Below are 23,511 nucleotides of genomic sequence, written 5' to 3'. Positions count from 1 at the left end.
TGGTTGATGGTTCGCTAAAAAAAAAAAAAAAAAAAAAAAAGAAAAGAAAAAAAATCGGTCATATTCATATATTAACGACGATGCTATGATAATATCAATTATCACCAATTAATAAATTTTTATTAATATAATTACGTAAAAGGATGTATCCTTCTTTCGTCTTTATGCTTTTTATAATCGGACAAATATCTAAGCTTGCTTGCAGGTTTGGTTTCGTCCAAAATTTTTTTCTTGTATTGTTCATCGGCATTCATAAAAGATCTACCGCTGCCAAAAACGTGATTTCTATCGTCTACCTTTGATTGGACAATTTTCTTGGAAACGTGACAACTCGTACAGCTGTTAGATTTTCTTATGTGAGATCTACAAGTTCGTCGAGATGATGGAACCTTTCTGACATCGTAACAACGATGACGTCGATATTGCCACCTATTATATGAATTTTTATTCTATCCATAAGTATTTCTTTTTCTTTTTTTTTTCCTCTTTTCTTTTTTTTTTTTCCTTTTTTCGTCAAATACTTTTTTCTCTTTCTCTTTTTACTTTTTTTTTCTTTTTAAGAAAGAATGTAATAATGTTATTAATTTATTACCATAATGCGCACGTGGTCACGGTCGAGCTGAACATAAATAAACAATTTAAAACTGTCAATACTATCAACGGCTCCAACATGATAAATTGTGTTATTTATATTTATTTTTTTTCCAAAAGAAGGGGGGAAAAATCAGGAGAGAACATTAATCGATTATGTATAGTTGTATATAAAGGTATACATATAAAACGTATACGACGTTTGCACGAATTTGGAGATAATTATTTACCCGGATGTCACGTATGACAAAAACGTGCACATTCACTTGTTAGATAAGAGATAACAAATATAAAAATTATACATATATATATGTGTGTGTGTGTGTGTGTATACATATATAGAAACATCAATAACTTCACGATAAAGTGAGATAACAACGTGTAATGTCTAACATATCAATTTGTAAATTTTGAAGGAAAAAAGATAAGAATGAAAAATGGAGAACAAAAAAAAAAAAGAAAGAGTACACGATGGCTCACTTATTATTTAATTTTACACGTACACTTTTTCCTTCATTGACATATGACATTTAAAAGCAATTGTTTGAAATATCTCATTGGTATGATTCATTGATTCGAACTCGTTCGATATAATGTTCTTCTTGAAATTATTTTTCTTATTTAACAAATATGTTAAGTTAAATTTCTTGAATATCACATTATAGATCATTGCTGAGTTTTAATATATATATATATATATATATATATATATACACGGATACGTATATCAACATATGTGTGTGTATGTGTGTAGAAATCTACAAGGTGGTATTTGGCAAGTGATGAAAAAGAGAAAACGTGAAAGAGAACGACGGGAGGTAATAAATTTGTTTAGGAAGTATTCAAAGATAGATAGGAAGAGAGAGAGAGAGAGAGAGAGAGAGGGGGAAATATTCGTATCACCATAAATGGTATTTGTGCTGACAGGGGAATAAATTCGATGATCAAAGTGCCTGGATAGGACAAGTAAAGCTTCTCGGTTGGGGTCCTTTAGGGTTTACCAACGTATTATAATTACGTAGAGATTCTGAAGGACAACGTTACAAAGCGACGGTAACCGCAACCGTTGGTTACAACCAACGACATTTTCTTATGTATATATTCTATATATACATATTATATATTATATATATATATATATGTCTGCGGATTATATAATGATGATATTACGAATGATTTCGTCGACGTTAAATCCAACGAATGGCCGAGCAGCATCATCTCTTGCGATTTTCAATAGCCACCGTTTTCCTTTGGCACAATCAAAATGTGGAAGACCACCCTCTAGGAAAATGTTACCACCTGCTGCGTGTATCTATCTATCGATTTATTTGTTCCATTCGTTACCCTGCCAAGTCATTAACGTTATTAATGAGAACACCCTACCAGATTTCCACGTAAATTTTGTATAACCATTTGAATCCTTAAACGATAAAATTCTGATCTCTTAGAAATCATATATATATATATATATATATATATATATATATAATATCTTTTATTAATTATGTCAGATGATAAACGAAAATATGTTTCTCTGTGAACAAAGAAACGACAATTTACGTTTATTATTCACGCTATTTAAATTTTATTTAATATATATTATCTATTATAAATATCCGTATGAATTCTCCTGCTAACTTTCTCTTCTACGTTCTATTTCTTACTGCCCGTTTCTCTTCCAAATCTTAACGGCTCGATTTGTAGGTAACAAAAAGAATTTGTAAATAACAAAGGACAATGGAAGGGCGGATCATGAGACGCGCGGCAAATCTACCTGAAGAAAGTATACTTCCTTTACATATATATATATATATGTATATATGTATGTGTGTATAGATATATAAATATATATTTTATTGTTGTTATATATTATTTTACAAATTAATATAAAAAAAAAAAATGCAATTCGATTTTTATTAATTAATATCCGATAAACGAGTTACGAGAAATATTTTTGTAAAATTCATTCTAAATATGATATTTGCAAAAAATGAAGATAATCAAAGTCGAATATATTTTATCAATTTTTTTTTTTCTTTTCTTCTTTTCTTTCGAAATGAAAAATTTCACGGATCGATAATATTCATAGATCATAAACGAGATAATGACGAATACGTACGAATGAAAGAAATCTTTAGAAAAATATATCTTATACGTATAAACGACAGATAAATAGATAGATAATTTTTGCGTTCGAATGATTTTCCTCTCTCTCTCTCTCTCTCTCTCTCTCAACTTTCTATTCTATCCTCGTCCCTCCCACCACCTCTTCTCTTCCTCAATCTGAAACCCCATCCCAAATGGAGAATTTAAAGATTTGTCGCTGAGTTATGGCGATTCTTCTTTTAAAATGTCCAAAGACGTCTTCTTACTCGAAGAAACTTTTCAAGAACATGTCCCGCGTGTTAGAATATTGCGGTCACTTGTCGTTCCATTCAAGTTTCAACCACAAACGCATTGTTCGCGGTTTTGAACTTCCAAAATTGAAAAGCCGATGTGAAGATTTTCAAGCACCAACAGTTACGATCATACTTGTCATAGTATTTCTCGTGAATCGAGAATGTAACTATTCCGCGTAGCTTCCTAATTTATTAGATTCTATTATGTATTATTGTCGACCTCTTTAAGCGACCACACACCGTGCCAAACTATACCTTTATGAACTCTCCTCTATGCATTCACTCTACGCTATTCTTCTTCTTTTATCCAGCCTCTCTCCCTACCTCCCTATCTCCCTCCCTCCCACTATTTCTTCCTTTCATTCATTCGATTTTCTAATAATCCTGAAGAAGACGACGAGTCTTTTTCCGAATAAAATTCTTTTTTTTTTTCTCTTTCTTCCTCTTCTTCCTTCTTTCTTTTTTTATTTTTCTTTTTTTCTTTTTTTATCACAAAGAGCACGTGTTCGGCGAAAATTTGAAAAATGTATGAACAAATGAATAAAAGGTACAAAATTTATAATTATTTTCGAATGAAAAAATTGATACGGATTTATCTTAGTCGACGAAAGAATTAGTTGACTTTATTTTTTAGATATTTAAAAAGAAATAAGAAAAAGTATTTGTGTACTTAGAAAATCAAAATTGTTTTTACTTTGAAAATCGTCTAAGGGTTTATAATATCTATAAATCTAGGAAAATGTTAGACGGTAATTACGATGTTGATTTTAAGTACAATAATATGAAAACCTCAAGAGAGAGAGAGAGAGAGAAAGAGATCTTGCGATCATCAATCATTATAAATTGTCATCTTAACGTAGTCGTTATTTACCAAAGAACTATTGAGAAGTTAGGACGTTGAAATACCTTCGTGAAGAAATACCTGTAAAAGCGGTAAAAGTAAAGGAAGAAAATGTTTCACCGTAACGAAACGATTTGTTCTGGATAATAGAAATTTTCTTACCATGAATGAACGAAAATATGTATGATATATGTAAAATGTGCTGACTCGTGCACTTTTATAAGAATATTCACGCCTGTTCCTATTTCATATTGGTATTGGTGTTCATGGTGAAATGTAACTATGTTACTCGTTCACCATTAGATTCATTCATACCAAAAATTGTATTCTTCCTTTCTTTTTTTCTTTTCTTTTTTTTTTTTTTTTTTTTTTTTTACTACGTTACATCGTTTCATCAATGATTCATGATTCAATAAACAATTTGTAAAAATTTTAAGAAATTATTTTTTATTGATTTTCTTTAAATATCAGATTATATTATTATATTAAGTTTTTGAAATTAATATATCATATTTACAGATAGAGAGAGAGAGAGAGAGAGAGAGAGAGAGAGAGAGAGAGAGAGAGAAATATTTCATATTTGATTCAGATAAAAAATTCAAATTAAAATTTAGATTGAAATTCAGATTGAAATTCGTAGATAGATTAAATTCATATTTGATTTCATATAGATTTTAAATCGAGATAAGATATATGATTATATTATAGGATAAATTTTTTCATCGATATAATACAAATTAAAAATTAAATCAATTAAAAATATGTAAATATATAAAACTAATTTTGACGTAGACCGTGACGTATTCATCTTGAAAAATGTTTTACTTTTTACTTTTCTTTTTTTTGCTTTTCTTTTTCTTCGTCTTTGCTTTACCCTTTGCTTTACGTTCTGCTTTTATGATAGAAGGGATGGGTGGCGTAGGTGGTCTTGGTGTTCTAAGTTCCAATTCGATGTTTCTTTTAAATTTCTCCATCTTATCCGGTTTCTTTTTGATTTTCAACAAACAAACATTTTCATTGCCGTCTGTAATTTGATCGGTATGTACTTCCTGCGATCCAGGAGTACCGTATGAAGGATAAAATGTGAAAGTTCGACATTCGTCGTTAATATTTTTATCGCCTTTGCACGAACCAATCTGTATGAATATTATGAAATATACGGAAATCCGATTTAATTTCATCATTAATTGTCTCAATAATTATCAATAATTTTTTTATACGTATTCAATTTTTATACATACAAAAAAAAAAAGAAAGAAACTTGTAGGATAGGATCATTAAAAATGATAATATTATTTAGTGTCTTAATTTTCTCACGTTATTACAGACAATTAGTTTACGTATATATACGATTATAATAAATCTCAATAATTTGTGATAATTTTTTAAAAGTATATTTACATCCATGATGAAAATGATAATATTATTTAATGTATCAATTTCTTTTTTTTTTTTTTTTTTTTTTAGGTTATTGATATATAATACAATTATTATAATATAATATAATAATATATCGATATATATATATACATACTAACAATGATATATAACAAACCTCGTAAGAAATAGCTTGAGAATTATTTATTGGGTCTTCCTTATTTATATGACTTTTCGATTGTACACGAAACAAAACTCGATTATTATTGCTAGCATTCAAAACTTTAGGTCCTGATTTACTCGTCGGCCTTTGTATTTCGATAACGTCGCAATCGCACGGTGGATCCCATTGATCTAATCTTTTTTTGGATTTCGATTTATCTTTTTCCATACGTATGATCAATTGATTACCTATCATTTCCGCACCAATTTGTTCGTAATACTTTGAACAAGGATCTTTGATTTTTGTTGTCGATGAACAAGGTGGTGGACATGATGGAACGAGTATTGGTGGACAACAGCAAGGATCTTATACACACGTATAATAATAATTTTAATCGAACAATAATTTTTTTTTTTTTTTTTTTTTTTTCCATTAATCATATCATACATTAAGATCCTACCTGGTTTACAAATTGTTTGCATTTTTCTATTATAACTTGTAAAATTTTGATATAATAAATCAATATCTAATAATTATTTTTAACAATGATAGCCATTTTAGAGGTTAAAAATTATTTTACAATCGATTTATTATACATGTATATATAAATATATATCACTATCTTCTCACCTTTCTAAATTTAATAAACATATTCACACCGTGAAAACTTTTCAAACATCCCCCTTTTTCGGCTATGAATTCGATTATTTGGAATAATATATAAAAAGAAAAAAAAAATTTTAGCAAAATGTATCATCATGTAAATTAATAATATACATATATACATATATATATATATACAGAAACAAATTCACTATGGTTCGGTTTTCAAATTTAAAAAGGACAACATGATCGCCGCTACTTACGATTGTGGTTGTATGCCACCTAAAATCACTCATTTACATCCAAATTGCTCTAAATCATTTTTACCAAAACAAACTCAACTAACTCAACAGAGCCAACTATCAAAATACACTGTGGTACGATGTCAAACTGCTCCACCTCCTTCTTGCCCAAATACCTCCTGTTGCAAATTTTTAAGGTATATGTGTGCGTGTGCATGTGAAAATTTTCTGATCTTGTAAATAATTATATTTTGTTATGCTAACAAAGATATTTCTTTGTGTGTAACATAATTTTAATATAATAATATATAAATAACATATTCACATAGCCATCATTCGCCAACTTGTCGAACTGTAATATCTTCTTGTCAAAATTTTGACAAAATATACGATTGCACGTGTTCTTCTGAACCACCGATACTTTCTGACGATATAAACGATTGTAACTGTGGATCGAAAGATATTAAAGAGGAAGACTGTATTCCTACGAAGGAAAAAACTGAAATAATTTCAAAGATAGCTAAGAAAGGACTTCCTTATAAAGAAATCGAAGCGATAATTAATAACAATCGTATGATTATAAGAATGCAAAAGGAATTAATTGAAGACGAATACGAACCACCTTGCGATTGTCCAGATGGACCTGGAAGGATTTTACCAACGTCTTCCACCGTATTAGATACTTCGTTATCCTCGAAATATCGAAATGATATTATTTATCAAATGCAGGATTTATGTAAACAGGGATACAAGTGTACTGGACAAAATTCGATGATTAGACAGAGCTGCGATCAGGATGGTAAGATTTATTCTTCGAGTTAATTCGATTAGAAAAGATTTATAAGAAAGATCATATATGTATATATGTATATATATATATTTTTTTTTTCTTTCTACATTCAAAATTTATATATATATATGTATATAAAGGTAAAGGAGGACGTACCATAATGTTGTATCCTCATCCTGGGATAAAAGAGAAATTACCAGAAATTTCTCAGGAAGAAAAGGATAAAGATAGAAGAGAGAAAAAGGAGAAAATGAAAATATCCAAGCAAATTGATTTAGAAGAAAATCCAAATATATTTGTTTTTAGAATTCGAAAACAGTCCAAAGATAAAGACGGCAAACACAAATTCGATCTCGAATTTCGAACTCCGAGACCATGGTTGACGCGAAAAGAATCAATAAAATGTCCCCATGTACAATCAAAAATTCATCCTGAACAAACAGACAGAACTACGATGGTCAAAGGGAAAAAGGATACTAAAGAGGAAAAAAAGAAGAAGAAGAAGGATAAAAAGAAAAAGAAATGAGATTTCATTTGAAATCATCCTTTCTATGAAAAACTTTTCGAAAATCTTTTTACGCTAACTTTTTCCCTTTTGTTTCGTTTTTTTTTTTTTTTTCTTTTTCTTTTTCTTGTTCTACGATAACTACACAACAGCTGTTTCCTTTTGATCGTTCAATGAAGCGGATGATCCGCTCCAATTTTCTTCCCACGAGATCATTTTTCTTTTGCTTGGGCGCTACACCGTTACTAATTCCAAATCTAATCTCGGAAAATCAAATTTCCGGATCATGCAAGAATTCCGATTACGCGTCTCCACCTTTTATTATTAACCTTTTCGATTTGTCCCGGACACCAGATACATTTTGTTCGAAATCGAAAAGAATCATGGTTCTACAGGTGTAAGAACCGTCTTCCTTCCTTTTTTTTTTTTTTTTTTTTTTTGACTACAAACTATTGTACACATTTTACTTGGAAGTAAATGAATTTATAAAAAAGAAAACAAAAATATGTATATAAGTATATTCTCTTTCAGACGTTATATTAATTTTCATCCTTTCATAATTCGCAATCTTTATTATTTGTTAATATTACGATAAGAAGCAAGATAATTGATCGATGCTCTCGGATTGAATATTCTATGATAAAGGATTTTTCATATGTATGCATGTATGTGTATATATTGAAAAAAATATCACATTCACGAAAAGATATTCTCACGATTGAAGATCAGAAGTCAGGTGCTTCCTTGAATGGACTTCTTCGATTCCATTCATTCTTCTCGTTGACTAGAATAGCCACCCGCCCACTAAAGAACCCAATTTTTTGGGAGCACTGAATTCGGAGGATGAAAAAAAGAAAATGAAATAGAGGGAAAAAAAAGAAGAAGAAGAAAAAGGAGGAGGAGGAGGAGGAGGAAGAGGGAAGAAAAGTTATAAGAAAAACGATTTCTTAAGGTAGCAAAAAAGAGGAGATCAACTTGTTGTCAAAGAGAATTACGATTGTCGTAGATGGGGCTTGACACTCCCGACTCTCTCTACCTCACTTTCCCTCTCTTTCTCTTTCTACCTTCTCCTCTCTCTTTCTTCATTTTCAGTTTGACTGGTCATAACTTTTAAACCTTTAGAAAAATGTAATTTTTCAAAGTCGCATTCTTATCAGAAATATAGAATAATATTAAAAAATTTGAAGAATTTTTACAATCATCTTTTATTTTCTATTTTAAAAATCGTTCCTTTTATGATGAAAAATTATAATACATAATAGGATTAAGAGTAGAAAGTAAAAAATAATAAGGGATGATGAAAGGTCGAAAATGAACTTTTCTAATAACGTAAAAATTTTCTTTTTAAATATAACTAATTAAAAAATTGCCCAACAAGATAATAATATTTATTACGACTTGTTAATTACTTACTTCCTTATATACTTACTTAACCATTATTCCTCTCTAATGTTACATTTTTAAATGACACCTAATCATTGCCGTTTCTCCAAGGCGTAGCTAATTGTCCATATCGTATGTCCTCCATAAAAATATTTTTTTCTTTTTTTTTTTTTTTTTTTTTTTTTTAAGGAGATAGATAAAAACAAAGGAAAAAAATGTGGAATTGCATGATTCTTGAAAATGATACACGTTCGTCAATCGATACAGATGAATTTCTAACAAAGCTTTTTATGTGTCTATTAAATATTTGATATGTTTTAATAGTCCTATTAAAAATCGAATACATATATATATATATATATACATGTATATCTGTGACATTATGTAAACTATCTCTTCTATACGTGTTATTTATCGAATATCTAATAAAATTAATGAATAACCTTTTTTAGAAAAATGACAGACGTCATGTTCTCATAACTTATGGAAATTATAGGTAAAGAATATGCTTTATGATAAGAAATAATTATTTGAAATATCAATTATATGCTCCATAATTTTTTTTTTTTCTTCTAATGTCCTTTGTGTTGATAATTATTAAATAATTATATTTTTTAATAGGATTCAGAAACATGAAAAGAATAAAATAAAATATACGTATATAATTTTTTTTCCTTTGAACATATTCGATTTCAATATATAACTTTTATAATTGGCCCTGAGAATGTATAAATCTATACAAATGTCCTTCGTATAGTTATACAATAGTTTGCCATTATCTTCCTTTCGATAGATTTAATAATTGCATATAATATGTCCTACGTAAACGATAATTGATGCCTGATCAAGGATTAAAATTCCCATTGAAATTGAATCAAGTTATTATATTATTTTGTTGAGTTTTCATATAGAAAAATGAATCTTGAATCTAATCCTACTATGATAACCGTGTACGTATTATTTTTCTACTTATCTTTTATTTTTATATTTTTTTTACTGATAAAAATGGTGCTACTTTATAACTTAGAAGACGATACATAAATGATTTATCCCAAGGACGAATCTATATAACTTATGAAATTAATATAAAATTGTGCATGAAATTGAATTGATTCTCGACAAAAAAAAAATAAAAAAAAATAAAAAAATAAAAAAAAAAGAGAGAAAAAGGAAAGAAAAAAAAAAAAAAAAAGAAAAAGAAATAAAAGGAATGACAATTAAAAAAGCAATATTCATATAAAATATTTATTAGAAAAAAAAAAAAAAAATAATATACAATATAAGAGATAAGAATATCGAAATCAAGAGAAAAAAAGGTATAAGTCAATGCGGAAAAGATAAACATAAAATTTATTCGTGACCATAACGTGGTCTACCTGATAACACTTCGAACTAGTATAAATAGTCGAGCGGTACGTTCTTTTCTATGAGTTCAGAAGAAAACTTCGATAGAGTTCTTCAATCTGAATTATTTGAATCACAATGAAAATCAGCGGATTCGTTTATCTCATCCTTATTACCACGATAATTAATTTATCGTTCAGTGAGGCGAATAATTATTGTAAAATTAAGTGTCGATCAGGTATCCATACTCTCTGCAAATATGGAACTGTAAGATTATTATACCTTCCTAATTATTAATTTATTTCTCATTAAAACAATAATCACATCACATTTTATTTTTAAATCTATATCTACGTATTATAATTTATATTAAAATTGTACGATACAATCTTCACGTTGTATACGATTATTTAATCGTGAGAATGAAACGAAGATCTTTTTTTTTTTTCTTTTCTAAAATATTTTTTTAAGCACGTACGTACTTACGTGACTAAATATTTGTTTCTTTTTTTTTTTTTCTTCTTTTCTTTTCTTGATAAGAATATTTTTTCAGTCGCGACAATGGAGAGAACAAATCGTATGCACCTATATCATCTAGCCTTCTCGCTTATAGTTTTCTATTAACAAGCGCGATAAGAGTTGTTTCTTTGAAAAATTACGTTGCAGATGTAATAAATAATTTTTGAAATAGTTATCGTTCGAATGATCGTCAATGACTCGTAATAATGAATATAATCGATTATGAGTATGCGCCTAATTGCAATTGGAAATCTTTTTTTTCTGGTTTTTTTTTTTTTTTTTTTTTTTTTTTTTTTTAACGCCACGTTAACGAATCATTCAATGATTTCATCTCTAGCGTGTAATTCGATTGTCGTGTGTTACGAATAATAATTGTTAATCGAAAATTATTCATAGTCGACAAAACCGAATTGCGGTAAAAACGTAGTGAAAGCCAGTGGTCTAACGAAAGCAGAGAAATTAGAAATCCTAAAGCAGCACAATGAATTTAGACAAAAGGTTGCACGGGGCTTGGAGACCAGAGGTAATCCTGGACCGCAGCCCCCAGCGAAGAGTATGAACACTTTGGTAATTAAAAAAAGAAAAAAGAAAAAAAGAAAATGTTTTATAAGGTAAAGATTATAGAAAGAAAAAATATATATATATATATATTTTTGATCGCATAGGTATGGAATGATGAATTAGCTCAAATCGCCCAAGTATGGGCTAATCAATGTAATTATGGTCATGACAATTGTAGGAATTCAGGTAAGTTAAATAAAAAAGTATAAATATTAATTATCGATCTATTAATATTAATAATTAGGCAATAATATTGTTAAAAATGAAATCTTTAGCAAAATATTCAGTCGGACAAAATATAGCCGAACAAAGTACCACAGCCGATTCATTCGGGTCGGTATCTAATATGGTCAAAATGTGGTCAGATGAAGTGAAAGATTATCAATACGGATCACCAAAGAAGTAAGTCAAAAGATAGATTTCATTTTATTAATAATATTTTTATTATTATTATTATTATTATTATTATTATTATTATTATTATTATTATTATTATTATTATAATAACATGAAATATAAATGTTTAGTAAACTAAATAAAGTCGGCCATTACACTCAAATGGTTTGGGCTAAAACTAAGGAAATTGGTTGTGGAAGTATAAAATATATTGAAAATGGCTGGCACCGTCATTACCTTGTATGTAATTACGGACCCGCCGGAAATGTTGGAAATGAACCAATTTATGAAAAGAAGTAAACGGAAATTCAACTTTATTCGTTTTAAGATAAAACGAATTCGCAAACATTTTCTTATGCGAGAAAAACGAATAGTACCGATATAATAATAAACATTTCTTAAGAACATTTCAGCTTTTATAAGCCTTCTAATTGTATCTATTTAATCTATGTATCTGATTTATCAAAATAATAACGAAACAATGATCACCAATTAAAAACATCTCTTTTTATTTTAATTCTTATCATCGAACATATTTTAAAATAGTCGTACTTCGATTAATTTGAGTAATTTACAAGGAATGAAAACAATTTTATGAACGATTCCGATCAATCATTTCTATTGTCATATTTTGTAATTTGAATCAATGATTTTGTTGCGATTTAATGGATGAAATAAAACTAACGTAATACGTACATTCGTATCCTGGGAAAGGCAAGCAATTAAGTAACTAAAATAATTATCTGCCGTAGCGAGGGAAAAAAAAAAAAGAAAAATTATCGTAGAAAAAATAAAAGAAAAAGAAAGATAAAAATCGATTCGATCGTTACGCAATATTTATATTCAATGTTACGAGTCCTTTAATCATATACAAAGAAGAATGATATTTGGTTCTCCTTTATCGTAAAAGAAAATATAAAAGAAGAAGTACATCGTTGTATCGAATTTCGTCGCCTTTTAACGTTTTAACGACCCGTCCATTTCCGTCCGTCAGTCTAAATATTAGGAATTCAGATCTAACGATGAAACGACGTAAAAAGAAGTTGTTCGATCAAAGGAGGACGTGATGCAGTTCCAGTAAACCTGGATGCAACAGTGACCTAAATCCTCCACCTCACCAGGAGTCACAACGGGTGGTCCTGTATATCATGAAATGTTTCCCTGCGTCATTATTGTGTTACCTATTCCGACATATTATTCGATAGGACGTTACCACTGTCCTTTTCTAACAAAGTTTAAAAATCGTTTAGCATTCTAATAGGCAGAAGAAGCAAAACTTTTTCTTCTTCTTCTTCTTCTTCTTTCTCCTCCTCTTCCTCCTTCAATCCATGGAATTGAACTCTTCGCGAAAGAATATATCTCTGTTCCTCTTCCTCTTCTTTTTCTTCCTCTTTCTCCTTCTTCTTCTATTTCATCGTCGTTTTTCAAAGCAAATGTGACACATCTAACACCCTGGAGTGCACACCAGGATATTTCTCGTATATACTTTATATAGAAAGAATGAGGGATAGGTGAAGAGACAGGGAGAGGAGGTGTTGAGAGAGAGAGAGAGAGAGAGAGAGAGAGAGAGAGAGGATCATACGTCAGGAAGTCAACGCACCGCGGGTGTTGCACACACCTGAAGGGATGAGATATATTTTCGCAAAATATATCCAAGGAAGTAAGTCCCATCGCTTCGACACGATTTAAACAACTATTTAAGAATATAAACGATTTCTTTCAATCGTTAAAACTTTTTACCAGATTACTTTTACGATCGCCGATAAATTTTCGGTATCATGCTAATTCTGGTTATTCTTATAATACTTTTTTTTTTTTTTCATCATTCGTCAATTATAAATGACTCTTTATTTTTTAAGAAGAAGAAGAACAAGAAGAAGAACAAATACGATCGTTAATTACAGTCATAATTTCTCTTAGGGAAGCTTTCAATCGAACATTTACATCGCATATATCGCATTTATTACGGTACAAATTTTAATTAATTAAATAACAATTCAAAGAGAAATTTTTCACTCGCGTATCTTTATCATTTTATAAATCTCTATTTTAACCTCTAGTTTATGTAATAAATTGATTCGATTTATTTGTTTTAATTCTCATAATCTTACGGGGTTTTTTTCTTTATTTTTTTTTTTTTTTCTTTTTTTTTGTGAATCTATAAGACCTCACACTTGTTCAAATCTACCTGGAATAATATTATGACTTTTCGTGGCATTTAATATTAATAACTTTTTTTTCATTTATTTTTTAATTGTTAATTATTAATTATTTTTAATAAAATTACAGAAATATATATATATATAATATAAATAACTAGAATTGAACTATAAAATAATATATATATATATTATGTCAAAGTAGGAAACTAACGCCTTCGAAATCCTCTTATTATGATATTGTAAACTTCTCAAGCTAAGTAGTACATCGTCTTAATCTGTTAAGATTAAGGCAGATCTATGTAATCCTTGGTGTATTTAAGCTATCATTTAGCTTCGGTGGATAAGCTTAAACCTTAACCCTCGTGTAATATCGTCGATTGTATAGGCAGAATAGAGAAGAACAGATGGATCAGTATAGAGTAGAAAAGGATAGTGAATGAATGAATGAAAGCAAGATAGACGGAGACAGACAGAGAGAGAGAGAGAGAGAGAGAGAGAAAGAGAGGGAGAGATAAAGAGGCTGCAACCGACAAAGAGAGATAGAGTGAGAAAAGGGAAAGGTTTTCACCCTAAAGCAACGACTGGGAGCGGCAGAGAGAGAGAGAGAGAGAGAGAGAGAGAGAGAGAGAGTAAAACGAAGAAAGAAAGTTAGGAGGGCTCGCTGTCATATTTCTGCAGAACGGTAGGGGGGTGTCAACGAGCTTGAACGAATATCTCAGCAGGGATGCTATCTCTTCGGTCCTCCTCGCTCTTGGCTGGCTACCGTGCTTGTAAATCTCTAAGTGTGTGAAAATCTAACGCATTTAGTTCTAACACGATCACGCGACTTCTTAGATTTTTTTTTCCCCCTTAATTTTTCCTCGCACACGCCATACAACGCCAACAACAATAATTGAAACATCCGTTCCATTTCTTCAATTCGCGACGTATTTACTTATTTATTTATTTCTTTTCCGCGATAGAACAGTTTTTTGTGCTATCTCAAAAGGAGATATTAAATTTGATCGCGATTTTGTTGAAAAAAAAAAAAAAGAGAAAAAGAAAAAAAAAGTTGAGGAACTTATATTACATATGTACTATATATATTTTATGATTTGAGTTAATGAAGTTTAATATAAAAAAATAAAAAAAAATAAAAAAATGAATTATACTTTTCATTAATGATTTTCTGCGAATTCGTTTATAAATCGAAAATAAATAATATCTTTTATCGATTTATCTATCAAAAAAGGGATTCAATTTTGACTCCAACGGAGAAATTAATTGCTCCTTCGATCTTTTTATCCCTTTCTCGTCGTAGACATCACCCTTCGTATTTTTCCATCCCTTACTCCTATCCATAACACTCGTATAACCGACCACACGAGTCACCCTATAAAAACGTATTGTAATGAAGAAAAAAACGAAAGAGAAAGGGATGGTTATATAGGCTTGCTTGTGGTAAGGCGATCGTTCAGAAGTGCAAAAGGGCACAACCACCATCCCTACTGACTTCTCCTCCCCTCTTCATATATATCGTCACCCTCGATAGTAACTTCAACGAAGTAGAGAGGGGTTGTGCTTCAACCACTTCAACCGAGTTGCTTTATTTAGGACGCCATGCTTGATTCGATCAAAAGAAAAATGGTTGACAAAATTGGCCAACATTTTTTTATCCATTTTTTATTTATTTATTTATTTATTTATTTTTGCATTATATCTATTTATCTCTACAATTGATTTTATTTATTTACATATTTATTTTGGTTTTTTCATATTTATCCTTTTATATATATTTATATTTATTTTCTTTTTTGTTTCCTTTTTTATTTTGTGCAAGGGAAAAACAAGAAGGGCAAAAGAAAGTTTTCTTTATAATAAAACATAACAATTTATTATTTATTATTAACAATAATCAATTAACAGTCTTAATATATTTCTCTCTTAATATCTTAATCCCTTTTGAAGAATAAAATTAGAAGATATTAACATCGAGACTATTATTCTTGTTTGGTATATAAAATATATTATGGCAAGATACATTTCTAATGGATCAACAAGTTTCATATAATACATTATAACGTACATAGAAAAATTCTAAAAAAAAAAAAAAAAAAAAAGAAATTGCTTACACGTCGTGTTATTATATTATATACAGATATATATATCGCATATATTTATTATTGGATATTTACAAGAAGGTCTTGGTAAAAATATTATTTATTTATGATTTAGTTTTAAAACTTGACATTAGTATCAAAACGTTAGTAACAAATGTAAAATGTATATAAAATATATCTATATCTATATTAAATATAAATATATATATATACATATATATATATATGGATATATTAAATATATATTAAATATATTTAAATATAAAATATATCTATATACAGGCTATATATTATACGAAATGTGATCAAAAAGTTCGTGTAATTTTTTAAGCCATTGAACTAAAGAATTTGGACTTACCACTTGTAAAAATTTCTATAACATTATAAGAGTTAATCTTGATTAGATCTTCGAATTCAATTAATTTTATATGATCTCAAATTTGATTTTATTGATTTAATTTGATATGATTTGATCTTTTTTCTTTTTCTTTTTCCTTCTTTTTTTTTTTTTTATATATCGAATATTTCTGTCGTAAGAAATTAAAAAATTTCACAAACGTTTTGATTAAAATCTCGTCTCAAAATTTGATCTAAAATATATATTTAGAGATTGTAGGCACAAAATGAATTCGACTGATCGATATTGGGCACGTATTTATGTATGTAGCCTAATTCACTGCATTTTCTATGCAGCGTCTATAATAAATAAATATATATATACATATATATACTTTTTATGAAAATAAATTATTATTAAAAATTGTTATATGGAAGACTAGACGATTAGTACGAAGAATAAACATTTTTTTGTATGATAATTAATAATAATCATACAACAAAATGTTTATACTATTACCGTGGATATTGGAGTCAACGTGACTCTTAAGAATACTCCTTGTATGCTTTTTTTTTTTCTTTTTAGATGACCTTCCCTTCAGAATTATTCTAAAGGGAAGATCATCTAAAGAAAATGATGACGTAATATATTTATCCTGTATGAATACGTTTTTACGTACCAGAGGGTTCAATTTCTCATTTCGAGTAAAATTTGTGCCAGATCCCTCAGAATTACAGTTCATATAATCTTCCGACTATAAACAAAAAACATATCACGTAATTTTATTTCATTCATTTTAAAGAGATTATAAAACACTAAGTTATATCATTAAATGTTAATGTAATTGATATTAAAAAGTATGAAAAATTAATGCAAATGAAAAATCTCGAATGAAAAGTTAAATGATTGGTCATCAGCGACTAATCAATGTCTAATCTTAATACAATATATAGATATTATTTGTGTTACAATCATTAAAACGATCGTATTGTACACACGCTAATAATAATAATTTTACCTATATGTATTCTTGTGATGTGTCCTTTAGGATTATCACTTAATGTCACATCGGAATACTCGTAATAAAATTTCTTTGATCGAAGTTTCATTCATTTGCTTACTTGCTTTCTTGTTGGATTGTAAAATCTTTCAAATCGATCAGAGTTTTTTTCATTTTCGATAGAGATACGATGGAAAAGCTATGCCAGATGAAAAAATATCCAAAGAGGATGCAGATACGTGATATGGATCACGATTTTCGTGCGTCCTCGTATGTTTTTTTAAATGATCTTTTCTCCCAAAACGTTTTGCACAAAGCATACATATATGAGGCCTTAATCCGGTATGGATTCTTTTATGTCGAGTCAACTCTTCGTTTCGTGTGAAGCTTTTACTACATCCCACAGTATCACATTTATATGGTCTTTCGCCTGTAACAAAAAGATATCATAATTTAATTTTTAACGTGTTATAAATGATTAGCTATCATAAAAAAAAAAGAAAAAGAAAAAGAAAAAAAAATAACAAGATAATAACAGTAACAAAACTGATGAGAAACTTTCTACGAGAATTTAACGACAAATCGATTGTATCGTATACGGCCTATCCAAATAATGATTTTACCTGTATGTATTCTAATGTGTCCTTTGAGTTGACCATTATTACTGAAGGCCACATCGCAATACTCGCAGCGAAATTTCTTCGGTCGAAATTTTTTTATTTGTTTAGCCGCAACATCTTGTAAATTGACCAACTCGGCGGCTTTTTCAATGGACGTGGTATAACTTGTTGGTGTATCATAATGATGAATTCCCGGTGGTATGGCGGTACAGCATGGATCGGTAAATCCATTAAGGTTAAGGAAGCTCGATGATGGCCAACATGTACCATTCATGTTCTGTATCGTAAACATTTCCGATGGCTGATATAAGTTCATGTTACGTAGATAATCCAATTGGCAATATGACAAGAAATTTGCAGTGCTTTTAGGTGGAAAATTTATCATGCCGATAGAAGTAACATTTGTAAATTGATCCGCATTAGGACGTGCGTTATCCCTGGACAAGTATTCATTTGAATTTCTCGGTGCAGGATCCAAACTTCGTTCTTCAGCCGAATTTTCTACATTTGAGGATAACGACTCGTTACTCCTTCTTTCGTCATTACCCTCATACGGTGATTCTGCATTATTATCTTCTATTAATAGTGATATAATGCTATCGCAGTCCTCTTCCTCTGCATTGTTTTCCGCTATGTTCTTCGTACTCTCGTTCGTCCAAGGACGAAAAAAATTCTCAGCCATCTTGATTTAAATTTTAAGAAATATCACGGTAATATATATATATATGTGTGTGTGTGTGTGTGTGTGTGTTTTTTTAACGATTACAACTTATTACAAGATTTTGATCCCTGATTTTTTTCTTCTTCGTTCTTTTCTTTTTTTCCACGATTTTTCTTCTATATCTCTTTAATGAAACGACGATAAAAAGAAAAAATAACTGACACTTAATCTGATATTTCTTTATCAATTTAAATATATTCTTTCTTAAATAAAATGTTCACAACGAATATTCGTACTTAACTGTTTCATTCGTTCTCAGGAGAAAGATTATATACCGTCAAAAGTTCCCACCCTCTTGCTTGGGATTGGGTCGTACCCTTGGATGGACCGCACCAGAGAAGGGTGAAAGAAAGAGAGATGATTGGCAGAGAGAGAGAGAGAGAGAGAGAGAGAGAGAGAGAGAGAGAGAGAGAGACACGCTTTGAAGAAGAACCGAGTGGTGGGCTTTTGGAGGGCCTGCCGAAGGCTCGGTTTACGACGCTCGATCCTTTTGTCGTGAATTAGTCAACTGTATGGGAGAGCTATGGGGAGAAGGGAAAAGGGACGAAAAAGAGGGGAGGATGGAAAAAACCGAGGGGGTACGATCGAGGCGTTGCAATCCCCAGACATGCCCACTACTGGTTCTCCAGAATGTGCCCCTTTTATGTAAAAAAAAGTACGTTTTACATATTATCAGATGAGATTTACTTAGCTTCGAACATAATTTCTTTCGGAAGACAAAAAAAAGAAAAGAAAAGAAACTACAATGGGATACAAAACAAAAAAATTTATGAAAGATTTTCATAAATACAAATGCCCATTGATTCAAGCTACGTAGATTTCTTTCCCTCCTCCCCTCGGTTGAATTTATATGCGTTCCCTGAAACGCGATAAATACGAAAGACTTTGTTATATAAATGCTTTGGTCTTGAGCCAATTAAAAAGAATATGTTTGTTGCTGCAAATTTCGTAATATAGTGTATCACAATAAATTTATTTTGTTTCTAGAAAAAATTTTATAATACTCTTCGTGTAATAAATATTTATATTGATTTTTTTCCTTAGTCTTTTCTTTGTTTTTCTTTTTTTTTTTTTTTTATCTTTTGTTTTGTTTTATTTTTTTCTTTCGTATCTGCAAATTCTTCGTGTATCTTTGTAAGATAATAAAAAAAAAAAAAAAGAAAGAAAGAAAAAGGAAAAGGAAAGAAATGAAACCGCGTGGAACGAACAATACTTCAGGTAAAAAAAATGGACGAGTATAATAGATGTTGTTATCTTTATAATGGAAGAAATGGCATTTGAATAATATTGATGTAAAAAATGATGAGTAAAAGTTAAAATTGTTAAAGTTGTTAAAATTTTTAACTTGCCATTCCAAATATCAGGATAATGAATAGTAAGAAAAAACAATCGTTTACAGAGGTCATACGCATCAAGGATACTTGCAAGATACCACTTTGGACAACAATGAAAGGGACACTGCCGTTTCTCTTGTGTTGTATTATCGCATCGTGTATGGAATATATTGTAGAGAAGTTGCGAGGGTGGAGCCCTGGAAAGCGGTTCGTTCGTTGATTTATTGTAATACTCCAAGCGAAACTACCCTCCAAAAGCGACATTTGCCCCTCTCTCTCTCTCTCTCTTTCTTTCTCGTCAACCAAGAGAAGAACACCCTTCTGTCAAACGACCTACGAAACCATACAAAAACCGACTTCGCTACCATTCGATATAGCCTAGTGTCCTTTGTGACATTCGTCACGACGTTCTTTTTTGATTTTCTCCACCGTCCGGATCACGTCGTATGGTATTTAACGATACAACAAGATTTCCCTGCATGCGTGAAAAATCAAACCTGTTAAAGAGCTTCGTAATACTAAATAAGATCTTCTTTTTATTCATCATCTTCTTCTTCTTCTTTTTTTTCTTTCTCTTCTTGTCTTCTTCAACTTGGTAGGTCCATCTTTGATTAAATGCAAGAGAACGTACAAGCTTTTAAATTTAATCATATTTTAATATAAATATGATAATGTATTTTACTGATTAAATTATAACGAACGTTATCCTATAAACAATAAATAATAAATAATTATTTCATATGTCCAATATAAAAATTATATATCCAATATGTAACTTGTTCTCTCGTTCGTCTCTTATGAAATTTGCATAGCTTGTGTCAATGTACTCGGCAACCCCTTACTTGTCAAAATCATACAGGGATGAATTCACAAAGAGAGGGACCAATCTCAAAAGGATTTAACGTTCGGTCCGAATTTAAATTATAATTTATATTATAATTACAGTTATAGCTTTGCCCGAAATTATAGATTCTTTATTAGAAAACTTTCTATTTTGTGATATGAGCTAATTTTTATATTTTTATGGCGTAAAAAAAAAACAAAAAGAAAAAAAAACACACACACAAAGAAAATTTCAATACGGATATACGAGTTTACGGGATAATCATTAATTATTTTATATCATTTTATATTAATTAATTTAAATATTTTAAAATTGGTTATTTTAGAATTTTTCAAATATTTCCGAAATATCGTAGTATTGATACTGTTAATATTCAAAAAAGAATCAGCATCGGTTCACTTTGGAATATTTCGTAGTAGTAATAACATTACAATTGAATTGAATATTTCTTAAAAGTAGCATCACAATTTACCGTAAAACATTATTTCCTTTATTTTTGAAATTCTCACATTACGGAAATGCGAAAAGAAAAATGGCGACCGAATCAAATTTTCTTGAACTTATCCGATGTTCAAACAACTATATTATAGGAAGGCCCATTTGTACGAGAAAAATCCGATTCCCTTTTAAGAAAAGAGAAGAATTAAAAATTTTAAAGTTCACTAACGATAACAACAAACTTTCTACTTTTCCTTTTAACTTAAGAATTTAGAACGCTGAATATGATGGATCGAGGTCGACTGAAAAATCTTCCTGTCGTGTTCCTTTTGGAAATCCCACCGATCCGTCTTACTTTAAATCTTCGAAAGTCACAACAACGAATTGCACCTTCTGATATTAGTTGTTCCTACATCGAAAAAGAGAGAGAGAGAGAGAGAGAGAGAGAAAGAGAGAGAATGATTTGTATAGATCAGGATATTGCGGTTTTTGGATGCAGCTAAACAAACACGAGTTACGCATATTTATAGTTTACAAGTTATTTTAAAAGAGAAACCGCACATCCATCATTTGAAACTTTTCTAATAATGCTTTCATTTTGAAATCCAACGTGTCTTTTTTAACTAATATGTTCGAAAACAAATATAGATCAGAAATAAATCTGATCAATGGATCATAGAAAATCTTTATTTTACATTATAATTAACATTTATAATTAACATTAAAATAAACAATTGTTCAAGATTGTCCCTTTTTTTATCTCTTTTTCCATTTTGTCTCTTTTTTTTTTTTTTTTTGACATGTTCACAAGCAAAAGTAAATTGACCGATCACAAAAAAAAAAGAAATCTTCCAGTAAAAATCTCGTCGAATCTGTCAATATCGAATGACTGATCGATCAGCGTGAACGAAAAATCCTGAATATAGATAATTTTCGTTTAAGCGAGAACGAACTTTTTTCTTTTTCTTTTCTTTTTTTTGCTTTTTTTTGCTGTTTTCTTTTTTTTTTTTTTTTTTTTTTTTTTGTTATAACTACATCAAATTCCGCGTTTTTGGAAAATGATAGGACAAAGTAGGTAGGTTATGGCAATAGATTCAAAATTGAATCGGAGCGATTGATGTTCGCAAAAAAAAAGAAGAAGAAGAGAAAGCAAAAAAAGAAATATCTATCTTAAGCATGTACGTACTATCGTCGATCGATCATTTCTATCAGCTCACGCGTGCCTTCCATGATTTTGAGCAGTAGTTGTTTTTTCTTTTTTTCTCTCTTTTTTCTAACACTTCTGTTCATTTAAAAAGTTATGAATAGAAACGCGACGCCTGCTGTTATATATATATATATATATATATATATATATATATATATATATACACCTAAGTTTTTAAGAAAAACGAAATATATATATTTTTCTTTTTCCTCTTACGAATTATAATTATTTCTTTGCGAATAGAAAATCGGTCAAAAATTTCTAGATAATGTTAAAAATCAATTGCTCATCTTCGAAACTTTTTAAATTAATTTTTCTTTTTCAGATTGTTATAAAACTACAACCCTAAGAACTTCTTTATGATCTGAACAAAAAATAAAAGTTTCAAAAAATAATAACAATTAATTATTTATAATCATCTAGGAACTATTGATGTATTATTGGATTGGCCATTTTTTTTTTTTTTTTTTCTGAAAATTAGACCAACTTAATACAATATTATATACTGTAGCAATCCAGGCATAATTCAAGTATATACTTTTAGATTGGCCAATAAATATTGTCAGAATGTTCAGTAAGAAATATCGTACAGTATTATTTATTTAAATGAATAAAAAATAATACAAATTCCAACATTATCTATTGGCCAATTTAATATTATATATCTAATCTGTATTAATAGGAATATCAGGAATACTTGATTAATAATTAATTATTTTGAATATTTATTTACGAATTAACAATTAATATTTATATTTATATGTAAATTTGTATATCCATTTCTCAGAATGATTTCTTTAGTTTTATAAAGAAAAACGAAAATAAGAAGGAAAAAGAAAATTTCCTTGAGGAACTAATATTAATATAAATTAATATTAAGCGATTAGATATTTTGATGTAACGAAAAAGCTTCATAAGCTTAGGATTCATAAACATATAGATATAGTACTTATAGTTCGCATGAATTCGAAAGGAAACGGCTGTTTGAGGGAAGATGGTCGAGCCACTCACACTTCTGTCGAGAAGTCGAGGGTT

At 29.4% G+C, this 23,511-nt stretch overlaps 4 protein-coding genes and 1 long non-coding RNA gene across 5 annotated transcripts in view; 2 read left to right on the top strand and 3 right to left on the bottom strand.

Moving 5' to 3' along the window:
* LOC124425462 overlaps positions 1–960 on the bottom strand; it is a 1,242-nt gene extending 282 nt beyond the window's left edge. Inside the window, exons 1-3 of the mRNA XM_046965816.1 lie at positions 593–960; positions 136–429; positions 1–14 (exon numbers count right to left, since the gene is read on the bottom strand). The exon at positions 1–14 is cut by the window's left edge and continues 282 nt beyond it. Of these exons, the coding sequence (XP_046821772.1) occupies positions 1–14; positions 136–429; positions 593–672 (388 nt within the window). The 5' untranslated portion in view covers positions 673–960. The remainder of the gene's footprint in view (positions 15–135; positions 430–592) is intronic.
* Positions 961–1,331: 371 nt separating this feature from the next.
* Positions 1,332–2,366, top strand: LOC124425548. The gene is made up of 3 exons (XR_006942529.1): positions 1,332–1,409; positions 1,519–1,644; positions 2,296–2,366. It is a non-coding gene; the product is annotated as an uncharacterized LOC124425548 (long non-coding RNA).
* Positions 2,367–2,869: 503 nt separating this feature from the next.
* Positions 2,870–5,853, bottom strand: LOC124425611. The gene is made up of 4 exons (XM_046966163.1): positions 5,832–5,853; positions 5,387–5,736; positions 4,706–4,967; positions 2,870–2,874 (listed from the first exon to the last, which is right to left on the bottom strand). Exons 1-4 carry the CDS (start codon positions 5,851–5,853, stop codon positions 2,870–2,872), a joined length of 639 nt encoding a protein of 212 aa, XP_046822119.1.
* Positions 5,854–10,300: 4,447 nt separating this feature from the next.
* On the top strand, positions 10,301–12,213 carry LOC124425374 (venom allergen 5.01). Its single transcript, XM_046965636.1, has 5 exons — positions 10,301–10,505; positions 11,154–11,324; positions 11,423–11,504; positions 11,594–11,720; positions 11,846–12,213. Exons 1-5 carry the CDS (start codon positions 10,377–10,379, stop codon positions 12,012–12,014), a joined length of 678 nt encoding a protein of 225 aa, XP_046821592.1. The 5' UTR covers positions 10,301–10,376; the 3' UTR covers positions 12,015–12,213.
* A 5,269-nt stretch (positions 12,214–17,482) lies between these two features.
* On the bottom strand, positions 17,483–18,614 carry LOC124425610 (transcription factor che-1-like). Its single transcript, XM_046966162.1, has 2 exons — positions 17,936–18,614; positions 17,483–17,742 (listed from the first exon to the last, which is right to left on the bottom strand). The coding sequence occupies exons 1-2, from the start codon at positions 18,612–18,614 to the stop codon at positions 17,483–17,485; spliced, it is 939 nt and encodes a 312-aa protein (XP_046822118.1).
* Between the last annotated feature and the right edge of the window lie 4,897 nt (positions 18,615–23,511).

This window comes from Vespa crabro, chromosome 7 (genome assembly GCF_910589235.1).
Source record: "Vespa crabro chromosome 7, iyVesCrab1.2, whole genome shotgun sequence".
In the NCBI taxonomy this organism is placed as follows: domain Eukaryota; kingdom Metazoa; phylum Arthropoda; class Insecta; order Hymenoptera; family Vespidae; genus Vespa; species Vespa crabro.
The sequence above is the reverse complement of the archived record's forward strand: the minus strand, read 5'-3'. Positions and strand labels throughout refer to the sequence as shown.

Bases quoted from the DNA above. Each gene is read 5' to 3' on its own strand.
- LOC124425611 (XM_046966163.1), bottom strand. From the start codon at position 5,853: ATGCAAACAATTTGTAAACCAG. The intron at 5,737-5,831 runs GTAGGATCTTAA...CGTGTGTATAAG, and splicing joins GCAAACAATTTGTAAACCAG to ATCCTTGCTGTTGTCCACCA. The intron at 4,968-5,386 runs GTTTGTTATATA...ATATTCATACAG, and splicing joins CTCAAGCTATTTCTTACGAG to ATTGGTTCGTGCAAAGGCGA.
- LOC124425610 (XM_046966162.1), bottom strand. From the start codon at position 18,614: ATGGCTGAGAATTTTTTTCGTCCTTGGACGAACGAGAGTACGAAGAAC. The intron at 17,743-17,935 runs GTAAAATCATTA...TTTTTGTTACAG, and splicing joins ACACATTAGAATACATACAG to GCGAAAGACCATATAAATGT.
- LOC124425374 (XM_046965636.1), top strand. From the start codon at position 10,377: ATGAAAATCAGCGGATTCGTTTATCTCATCCTTATTACCACGATAATT. The intron at 11,325-11,422 runs GTAATTAAAAAA...TTGATCGCATAG, and splicing joins CGAAGAGTATGAACACTTTG to GTATGGAATGATGAATTAGC. The intron at 11,721-11,845 runs GTAAGTCAAAAG...ATAAATGTTTAG, and splicing joins CAATACGGATCACCAAAGAA to TAAACTAAATAAAGTCGGCC.